The sequence below is a fragment of the Oncorhynchus masou genome, chromosome 23, assembly GCF_036934945.1.
Source record: "Oncorhynchus masou masou isolate Uvic2021 chromosome 23, UVic_Omas_1.1, whole genome shotgun sequence".
Classification (NCBI taxonomy): Eukaryota; Metazoa; Chordata; class Actinopteri; order Salmoniformes; family Salmonidae; genus Oncorhynchus; species Oncorhynchus masou.
Window position 1 is genome coordinate 49,705,579 of NC_088234.1, and position 11,556 is coordinate 49,717,134.

The 11,556-nt window shown below is 42.0% G+C and overlaps 1 protein-coding gene across 9 annotated transcripts in view; it reads right to left on the reverse strand.

Moving 5' to 3' along the window:
- Positions 1-11,141, reverse strand: part of LOC135510993 (calcium/calmodulin-dependent protein kinase type II subunit gamma-like) — a 103,198-nt gene extending 92,057 nt beyond the window's left edge. For 3 of the 9 annotated variants that reach the window (XM_064932409.1, XM_064932406.1, XM_064932408.1), the window contains exons 1-2: positions 10,803-11,140; positions 8,694-8,788 (exon numbers count right to left, since the gene is read on the reverse strand). In XM_064932409.1, the coding sequence (XP_064788481.1) occupies positions 8,694-8,788; positions 10,803-10,867 (160 nt within the window). In that variant the 5' untranslated portion in view covers positions 10,868-11,140. Of the gene's footprint in view, positions 1-8,693; positions 8,789-10,802 lie in introns of those variants that run through there. The other 6 variants (XM_064932407.1, XM_064932405.1, XM_064932411.1 and 3 more) reach the window with 5 other exon arrangements.
- Between the last annotated feature and the right edge of the window lie 415 nt (positions 11,142-11,556).

An 11,556-nucleotide genomic window follows, 5' to 3' on the forward strand; every position in this document is an offset into this window, starting at 1 on the left:
TGTTATAGTTGTTATTTGTTTATTATTTGTCATTTGTTATTTGTTGTTATTTGTCATTTGTTGAGATTCAAGTACTGATCATAAACATATTTAGAACCTGTTTTATTCCGGAACATAAAATATCATAAATAAAATGCCATACTGTCAAAAGGGAGAAAAATATTGGTATATGTTGTTTTGGCCAAATAACATTTTATTGGTCTCGTACACATATTTAGCAGATGTTATCGCGGGTGTAGCGAAATGCTTATGTTCCTAGCTCCAACAGTGCCGTAATACCTAACAATACAAAACAATACACACAAATCCCAAAAACTAAAAGAAAGGAATTAAGAAATATAGAAATACCAGAACTAACAATGTCAGCATGTGGAATATAAATGTATATGTTATGTATATGATGGTGTATATAGACAGTATGGACAGCATATGAATATAAAGGGTGTGTACAGCAGTAGTTATCTAGGATGAGCTTTGACTAGAATACAGCATATACATAAAAAGTGGGTAAAACAGTGTGTAAACATTATTAAAGTGACCAGTGCTCACTGACAAGGTACATATCACCCAGCCCTAGTGTACTGTAGTGTAGTATGGTATAGTATAGTAAATCATACTTTAGCATGTTTATATTTTGTGATTTCTGTATAATGTCTGGTGTTCTAGATCAATACAGGCCAGACTAGGTCAAGTAGACAGTAATAGTAGTGGTAGTAGGGTTGATCATTGCCAGGCGACAGGTTGATTGAGGGTGTCATGACGTGTCTCTGCGATCAGGCTGGGATTATCCTATTACGTGCCTCAGAGGCTCGGAGATCCACAGTCATGGCCTGGTCTGGCAGGCTCACTATGAAACGCAGGTACCTAATACTACACTACACACACTTGACACAGAAACCCTTTCCAACCACACAGAGAGACAGAGAGAGAGAGAGAGGCAGGGAGAGAGAGTGGAAAAGAGAGAGGGAGTGTGTGCAGGGTACGCACGCGCACACAAACACCTCCACATCCAGAGCAACCATTCAGCACGCTTTTCAGAAAGGGCCTTGACTCTTCAGGGTAGTCATGGACCACCCCCCTCAGAGGAAGCAAAAAGAAAGTAGCAAACACAAACCCAGCAATTCTTCATACTGAAGCCAGGAATAAGGACACAGTTCTGCAGTGCGTGGTGCTTCCTCATTCTGCCTGAAATCCAGGGTAAATTGGACTGAACAGTGCCTGTACATCCCCACGTCCAGCCACCTACCCCTAACTATGAGTAATCATGACTTGACACTTCTCAGTTCTGGGCGTGAGGAGTTTTCATTCTCCTTGGATTACACACACACACCCACACACACATCTCTGTTCCTTAATCTCTGGGGGTTGGGGTTTCAGCCAAGCGGGTGGGCGGAGAGAGAGACACACGATTTCAGTTTTTTAAAGGGAGAAAAAAATACCAACTTCAGGCATTTAGTCTCTGTGCTGAGATAGATTCCATATTGCAGCAGCAGCAGAGGAATGACAAGTGGAGAAAAGCAATAGAAACCTGAGGCTTAGTACCCACAAATCAGGACTCCAGTATGACTCAAATACAGAAAACACTAAACACACAGTTGACCATAGAGAGCCTATATGAGGATTCCAGCAGAAGTAATTAATCAGATCCAGTCTAATATAATAGAGTATAATGTAATGTCGTCTAATGGAATGCCACTAATAGCGATCCCCACCACAGAACAAATGAGCACTTCATTTGTGAGGTCACTGTGTGAGTCAGAAAAGTACTGGCTGTGCTGAAAAAGATGCTGAGGAACAGAGGGACACTGTCCCCCAAAATTATCACAATTTATTCAGTCACAAGCAAGCTACAAATTTTATCCCAAGCTATCTTTATATAAGTAATTAGTATTGTTATTTTTTGGGGGGGACCATTTTGAAGGACAACGTCAGTCTTTTAATAGCATTATCTGTAGGGATGAAATGATTCATCGATATGCATCGGTCCCTGGTTCAAATGTTTAAAATGCGAGTGCATCAGTCTGCTGGAGCTTGAACCGATCCAAATGAAGCATGCATCGGTAAGAAACCCATTCAAAAATTACAAATCTCTGCTTCTCTAATGCATTTTACTCATATAAATGTTTTCTGCCTTATTCTGAAAATACCTCTTATCTGTTGTGACTGAATTGATGCGTCCTCTCCTTCCTCCTATCAGACTTGTATGCATGTGACTGGGTATGACATTGATCTAGTCAAGTCAGATAACAACTATGCTCACAGAGCGGGAGACGCAGCTGCTCGCGTCAACGAGAGCTAGGCGTACCCTAACCTGCTCTAATATTCGTAGGCTTCATCTGCGCAGCACCTTCAGCATTCAGATGTTTGTAAAATGGCTTTCGCAATATTAAATCATAGGCTTTATTAATTGAGGGACAACCAATGTAATTTCCTGGGTCATTGTTACCAAATGTGCTGTAGAGAATTGTGTTTTGCCGGTGGGGCTGTGTAGGCTCCCGGAGTGGACACAACTCACATCTTGCTGATTGCACATCTAACTGCTGACTGGGGCTTTTGATTACCAGGTTCACTGTACAAAATATTTTTGGTAGTTCTGCTTTAAACAGCATTTGGTCATTTTTACATGAACTGGGTAAAGGTGTAATTTCACTTAGGACTGCAATAATTTTTGCGAGCCGAGAGAAGAGAACAGTTCTTCTTCATAAAGTTCCAAACGGTCAAACCATTTGCTTTTGACACGGGGGTGGAAACCAAAACGGTGTTATATTAATAACCTCTTGAAACTAGGAGGCACTATTTTCATTTTTGGAAAAATAACGGTCCCAAAGTAAACGGGCTATTTTGTCAGGACAAGATGCTAGAATATGACAGCTTAGGATAGAAAACACTCTAAAGTTTCCAAAACTGTAAAAATATTGTCTGTGAGTATAACAGAACTGATATTGCAGGCGAAAGCCTGAGAAAAATCCAATCAGGAAGGGACTCTTATTTAGAAAGCTCTGCGTTCCTATGCGTCCCTATTGAGCAGTGAATGAGATATCAACCCGATTCCTTTTTCTATGGCTTCCCTAATGTCTAGTGTCACAATACATCGTTTCAGGCTTTTTGAAAAATGAGCCTGAACGACAACATTGCGTCAGTGGTCAGCTGGAGGCTCTCAGAGTGTTTTGTGCGTAAAAGACAAACGCGGCCATTGTTTCTCTCTTTCCTATTAAGAAGCCACCTGTCCCGGTTGATATATTATCGAATAGATATTTGAAAAAGACCTTGAGGATTGATTATAAAAAACGTTTGCCATGTTTCTGTCGATATTATGGATCTAATTTGGAATATTTTTCGGCGTTGTCGTGACCGCAGTTTCCGGTGTATTTCTCAACCCACCGTGAAGTACAAACGGAGGTGTTTCGGCTATAAAAAATAATCTTTATGGGAAAAATGAACATTTGCTGTCTAACTGGGAGTCTCGTGAATGAAAACATCCGAAGCTCATCAAAGGTAAACGATTTAATTGGATTGCTTTTCTGATTTTTGTGACCAAGCTGCCTGCTGCTAGCTAGGCATAATGCTATGCTAGGCTATCGATAAACTTACACAAATGCTTGTCTTGCTTTGGCTGTAAAGCATCATTTCAGAATCTGAGATGGCAGGGTGATTAACAAAAGGATAAGCTGTGTTTCAATATATTTCACTTGTGATTTCATGAATATGAATATTTTCTAGTAATATTTTTTGTCTATTGCGTTATGCGCGAGGGAGTTCCAAGACTGGCTATGTACTGTATGTCATATCTCATTTCAAAAGATAAATATTGACATACCCCTAGCGCAAAATATTTTAATCTGCTACATGACAGAGTTAATCAGGTGGGTGATGAGCATTTAGATGCTCAGTCTGCCCTATTGCTCAGCTCACAAATTACATCAAGTACTATTTCAGAAGGTCCGGTCATACAAATTTCCTAGGTGGCAAATGTCCGGATGGATAATGTAATTTATCGGCATAGTAACAACCCCTCACTTCGCAAACCATGTGACCCGGAACTGTTCACATCCCTCTTGTTGGCGGAGAGAAAATTTTGCAGTTTTAAAGCTATTTGTTTTGCTGTTTTTAAGCAAATTTCCTGCAATTCTATGCATTCTCCATGACGTATTTGTGTTTATATGATACCAGTGGTCAAAGCCGAGCCGAGTAAGGAGTAATTATTCATTCATTCATACAACACACACACGCACACACACACACACCAGGACCACTCAGCTCAGAAAGGTCACCTCAGACAGCTCCATCTATATCAGATATTCATTTAGAAATGAAAATGAATGTGTTCATGCAATAATTGTTAGTGCATTGAATCATATCGAACCAAATCGCATTGATTCATTCCACTAATCAAATTGCACCGAATCGTTTCAAACTAAAAATATTGTTCCTGTAGCATATCGGAGCCCATGTACTCTACTAGTCAAATGTTTGGAAAAACCTACTCATTCAAGGGTTTTTCTTTATTTTTACTATTTTCTACATTGTAGAATACTAGTGAAGACATCAAAACTATGAAATAACACATATGGAATCATGTAGTAACCAAAAAAGTGTTAAATAAGTCAAAATATATTTAGCATTTGAGATTCTTCAAAGTAGCCACCCTTTGCCTTGATGACAGCTTTGCACAATACACTTTTGGTCCTTTAAAAAACCTACAGTATGTAAAATATTGAGTTATATAGCTTGGAAAATAAACATGTGATTCTGGGTGACAACATAAGGCTGTTGGTTTCCAACATTAGGACTGTTTTCCTCAGGAAATGGAATCTGCTTCATGTTTTGTTCCCTTGCCACGATACCTCTGAGTATAACGATACTGGTATCATACAGTAGTTCCACAGAACCATGTCCTAACAATGCTAAATATGTGCAAATAGGGACTTTCCTTATGCATACACCTAATGATATCTCTTGAATCACAATAATCACCCAGCACACAAGATGCCTGGGAGAGGAAGGTCTATTAAGGACAGACTGAGAGAGAAAACAGGACAGAAGACTGGGAAAAGGCCTTTGCCATTCAGGCGTGAGAGGAGCCCCAGAAATACACATCCACACATAAGTGGTTAGTGACACGCACACACACACACACACACACACACACACACACACACACACACACACACACACACACACACACACACACACACACACACACACACACACACACACACACACACACACACACACACACACACACACACACACACACACACACACACACACACACACACACACACACACACCCATGCACACACCCACACCTCCCCCCACTGCTGCCATCCAGTGAAAACACACTCTTGCTCTCCACTAATTGGCCTGTGTTTATGCCCCACAAAATAAGAAGGGGAATGGGAGCTGTATGAGGGGGTATTATGGTTATGATATTTCATCCCACACCTACCCTGATCCAAACCCTGCACCCACATACTCTCTCTTAAACACACACGCACAGGGCTTGGTGTCATAAAAAATTCACAGTGTCTCTTTCGCTCTCTCTCTCTCCCTGTCTCTCTCTCTCTCTCTTCCCCTCCTCCCAATCTCTCTCCCTCCCTCCCTCTTTCTCTTGCTCTCTCCCCATCTCTCTCTCTCTCTCTCTCGATTTCTCTCTCTTCCTCTCCCTCAGTGTCCTCCTCTCCCAGATCAACTGCCGTATCGTGGCCTGGCAGGCGTGTTATCAGGGCATTGGAAGGCTTCCTCTGCGCTGCTTGCTGGAGGTCGATTGGCAGAGGCCTGATAAACGTGGCAGTACTGCCCTGGTGAATTTTTAATCGGACAAACTGAATTTTTTATGACACCAAGTGTGTGTGCGCGTATTTAAGAAAGTGTGTGGATGAGATGTTACTGACTGTCAAAAGCCTTAATATGACAGACCACATTCAATATACGCCCAGTCCTACTGGCCTGGGCAGCTCAGCCTCAGAAACACACAATGACATAATCTTACAGACATGAGAGTTTATGGCCTGAAATAGTGCATTATGCAAAGGGTGCACTGTGTATTAAACCAACCAATATGTACTTATGTAAAAAAAAAAATGTTGTATAAAGGGGTGTGTGTGAGAGGGTTGACATCCAGCACCTCAGCTGACACTTAAAACACTCATCGGCTGGGCCGCATTTCACATGGTTTGGATTAAGAGTTGAAGTATTGACATTTGACAGCAGCTCTGGTAGACTGTCGCAATCAAATAGCCTGGAAGAGGACAGCTGAGGGAGAGGTATACTGTTGCTTCCTCGCAGTCCAACCTACAGTAGATGCATGGAGTAAGCAGCACACACACACGCGCACGCGCACGCACGCACGCACGCACGCACGCACACACACACACACACACACACACACACACACACACACACACACACACACACACACACACTGTCAGCTAATAGCAGCAGCCTAAGCTTGTTTGTCTTCTCTCGATTGTTCCGTCTTTCTCCCTAGTTAATCTTGTACATAAATAAAGCATTGCTGGCAGTGGAGGCTCTGCCCCATGTCTAGATGGATGGTAGATCTGAGGGAAATTATTACAGCTTGTTTCTGTAAAACACATTGGCATGTCCAGGGCCTTCAGCTCTGATTAAAGGGATATTGTGACAATTTATCTACTTTCCCAGTGTCAGATGAACTCATGGATACTATTTTTATGTCTCTGCGCGCAGTTTGAGGGAAGTTGACGGTAGTTTCACAAGCAATTGCTAACTAGCGTTAGCGGAATGACTGGAAGAATCTGGGTTCAGCTAGAGTTAGCGCAATCAGCTAGCTGATCCCATAGGCTTCCAGTACTTGCACGAATGCTAGTTAACAATGGATCGCAAAACTTCCTTAAACTTCCTTCAAACTGCACGCAGAGACATAAGAATGGGGCAGTGGGCATGAGGAGCTGTAGGGAGATAAGCGCGGCAAGGGGATCTGGCTTAACTTGGCCCTCCTCTCTTCTCCTTTATTCAGCTCAATAGGACTGGAGCGTTCCTCTCATTCCGTGCTATTCAACGTGTTGAACAGTTTCAAGAACCCAGTTGCCAGGTTACTTGACGGGATCTCTGCCAGACGCAGCTGAAACACAGCAGATCTAATTACCAGTTGTTTTTTTAAGGCAATTTTAAAGAAATTCTTTGTTTACTGGCCTATCCGTTGAGACCGTTGCAGAGGGGAAAGTGGGGCCTATTGTAATTCAGCTGGCATCCCCAGAGGACAGCACAATCTCACACCCAGACCTGGCCTCTGTAATTCTCATAATAATCAAAAAACCTCCACTCCCTCTCCATCGCCATAGCTAAAGCCCTCTCAAGTCATGGCAGGGAGGCCATTATCTGCAACAGTGTGGCCACTGTTGAGATACTATTAAGACTTTTAGTTGAAGACTGCTTGGTTTAATAGGTCAATACCCAGTCAGCACAGCTACTGTAAGACTGTGCTTCAGGAAGATTTCTTCTTGGAGTCATTTACTGGCAGCCGGGCTTGACGCAAGCAAGGGCTTCGACAACAATGCCCCCGAAAAATTGATGACGCAACATGGAATTGCAGTGTAATTACAGTCTAACAAGCATGGCGTAGTTATTTGGAGTTTCAGTACCCTTAGTCAATGCAATTTATGCACTAATGCGCGCAGTGACAGAACGGACCAAAAAATCTAATTAACATCTCCATCACAATGTTAGGAGCAAACAAGAGATGAGCCCACTCGATACCCAAACGCACAAGTATTAGTAGTGTCCCGAAATAGATCCATAGCTTTTTGTCTCTGCTGCTGTAGCAGTGGCAGATTGGCCACGTCTGAGTATCTCCATGCAGTCCTCCTGGCCAAGGCTTGATTAGAGCAGATGTGACAGTCTCCTCCGGCCAAGAGGACGTGTTTTTCTGCCTGGACCCCATGTCTCTGATCAGGAGATCTCACAAGGTGGATGGGGGGGAGACATTGTGAGAGGCCTAACGTAAACTGAAATTCACCGAAATTGCATAAGGACATGAATTTACAGTCAACCCTTAATTATGGATTCAATTATCCCTTTCCTTGACTAAATCGTTTTGTGATAAGAGGTGAAGCCTCTTAAAGGTCACTTATTAATTTATGTATGGTCCAGATTTCTGTGAAGAAAACGTGAGCAGCAAAGAGTAGAATTGTGACTTCAGCTATGACACAAAGGTGCTCCAGATGCTTCTAAAAGGCCTCTGGCAGTCTACATGCACATACACACATGGTTTCTGAGGGCAGGAGTAGAGCATAAACAAATGCACCACACACAGACACAATGGCTAGGCTACTGTGTCGCGGGTAGGCAGGCACAGCAACAATATGTCCCGCTGGACAGGAACATCATGAGATGAATGCTTCTGTTTATCTCTTTGAACAAGGAGCTCCCAAAAATATGCTGCACTTGCCTACACTATGCAACTTGGCACACACCCTTTGACAAGTTTATGTATGTAATGTTAACCTAAAATGCAATTGTATTATGTTGCTTGAACTAGATATTTAATGGATCAAGAGCTTTCATGTGCACATGGGTAATTGAATAAACTAACAATGAGAAAACTACCTCCAGTGTCAATCTCCTATTGGACTATATCTGATTAGTCAACACAATGCCACAGGCATCAATGCACTCAACATAGTAAGTGGTGTAATATTTCCCCTTTGTCTTACCTCTTGCTGAGAGTTTTTTCGTGTTGATAATTTTAGCAGCAAATTCCTGGCCGTTGGACTTTTTAACGCATCGCCGGACAACGGAGAAGGCGCCCCTGTAGTGAGACAAATTAATAAACAAAACAGCTACATGAGCTCAAGTCACAACTCTCACTACCGCAAACAAAATACAACCCACCAAAATCAGTACTGTGTCTAGTTCAATCCATCTCTGAGTAATAAAGAAAATGGTAGAAGGTAAAATGAGTGTTACAATTGACCCCACTCTCCCCTACATGTTTTAAATGAGAAACGTTACAATATGAATAGGTGACAACTAATCGACAGTAGAGCTAAATAGCCCATCACTGTGGTACACAGGTGCCAAAAGGCAATACAATGCAGTGCATGATGATAACTGTTGTTTGGCATGTGATATTAAAAAGATGTATCATGTGATAGAGAGCAATAGTAATGGCGTATGTTTGTAGGCACTCACTCCGTCATGGCTCATTGGCCAAAGCCTATGGAGAAACTAATGTTTTTTGGGTGGATAAACACTGAAAATAAGGTCTGTGGTAAACACAGGTTTAGGAGACTTTATACGTTTTGTTCTGATATAATCTTAATCAGCAGTCATTTTTTGTGAATTTTGAAGCAATTATGTAATCAAAACAGTCATGTTAAGTGACTAATAATATCTCATAGTACAAAATGTATAAGACCTCCTAAGCCTGTGTTAACCTCAGACTTTATTTTAATTGTTAATCACAAAACCCAATTCATTTCCTCCATAGGAAGGGCTGAACGAACCAGAGGTAACACATTTCCCGTTTATAATGACACATTCTCATTTACATTGACGGCCTAGCCTGGCCAAACCCTAACCCGGATGATGCTGGCCACTTATGTGCCGCCCTATGGGACTTCCAATCACGGCCAGTTGTGATACAGGCTGGAATCAAACCAGGGTCTGTAGTGACACCTCGAACACTGAGATGCAGTGCCTTAGACCGCTGTGCCACTCGGGAGCCCTCACTTGCTCCTTGTGCGTGAAAGTCAGCTCAGAGCAAATTGTAATGTGGAAGGGCTGAGTCATAAGCCTACACATGAACTACTGTGCAAAGAAACTGTGAGCTATCTGAGATTATAAATTATTCGAGCCCTGAAGGCTGACTGACAACCGTGGTATATCAGAATGACAAAACATTTATTTTTACTGCTCTAATTACGTTGGTAACCAGTTTATAATAGCAAATCAAATCAAACCAAATTACATTTTATTGGTCACATACACGTGTTTAGCAGATGTTATAGTGCATGTAGCGAAAGGCAGAGAACATACATTAGCCGTGGTATATTGGCCATATACCACAACTCCTCGTGCCTTATTGCTTAATTAAACCAAAGCATGAGAAAATAACGAAAAGTCTACTGTAGTCTACTGAATTGTGTAGTAAGCCTATCATAGGTCTGTCTATATTATGATGTCATCATGCATACTTGAAACCGGAAAAAATGTTTATAGGTGGTTGGACGTACACCATTGCCACTGCTAACTGCAAAAAATAACGCAGACGGGTTACACAGTATTTATCTACTTGGTGGTTTGTGTGTAGCAATTATTTGTTACAATGCACAGAATGAAACACTGTGGATACATTTTCGATGTGGATGACATAGTTATAGCTGTGTATCGTTACACAAGTGGAGCAGCATTCCTTCCTGCGTGGCTCACTACCGATTACAAAATAATACTGAAAAGTGAAATTATAATAAATAGATACGAGGAGAGGGTTCGGGGGTCTTTAAAATAATTTATACGAGAATGTCCTGCCTTCAAATAAATCAACACTATATATATATAATCCGCGACATATCTATAACACGCAGCCACGGTAAATTCGGTACAAATCGCATGCATGCTCAAGCCATTCGGTACTAGCTCAAGATATATTATAATAAAATGTTGTTCGACTACAAAACTGGCTTAATTAAGGACCCGGGGGGGTGCCTTCCCTGTTTTTGACAACCTGTCTTGTCAACAGTGGACTAGACATGCACAATGATAGTCTACAAAGCAGTACAGGAAAAGGTAAAATATGACTATATAGTGTTAATGTAGCTTACTTTCCGAGCTCCTCGTACAGCTGATATTCGTCTGTAAATCTGGTCGAGGTTACAATTGTAGCCATGTTGTGCAGGAGGGTATCGCCTCTCGTTTCGGTGACTGCCTCGCTCAGGATTCGGGGGGAGATCTCGTAAACTCAGAGGGAGATACTAAAAAACTAAGATGTCTAAACGGGATCCTTGTGAGGACTCTGACGTCACCCAATTTAAGTTTAAATTTAAAACGGTTAAAGTAGGGGTTAAGGTTAAGTTTAGAGTTAGGTAAGGGTTATGATCAAGATGAGGGTAAGGGTATGAGGTAAAGTCAGGGTTAGGGTTTAGGGCTTAGGGAAGGGACGTCCCAAGGATCTAAATTAGCATTAACCAGGGGAGAAGGCGGAGGAGAGCGATAGTAGCAGAGACGGAAGAGGAAGCGAGACACCCCACTCCCTCATTTTTTTCTGGTTAAATTACCTTCAACTACACTACACAGAACAGCCAGCTGCTGTCGCGCTTGGTGTCTTTGGGAACAGAGAACTGACAATATTTTTCAATGGTTAACGGCTTGAGTGAACTGTCTTCATTTATCCACCATCTTTGGTAGTAGCCCTGGTGGTGATGGCTGTGGTAGAGGAAAAAGTCTAGCAACGCGAGATCCCTGGTCTCGAGCGCTACTGATCTAGGATCAGCTTCCTTTGCATAAATCCTTCGGGTATTTCAAAGTTAAACTGACCCCAGATCATCTCAAATGGACGGCATTATCCTACAAGGGAAG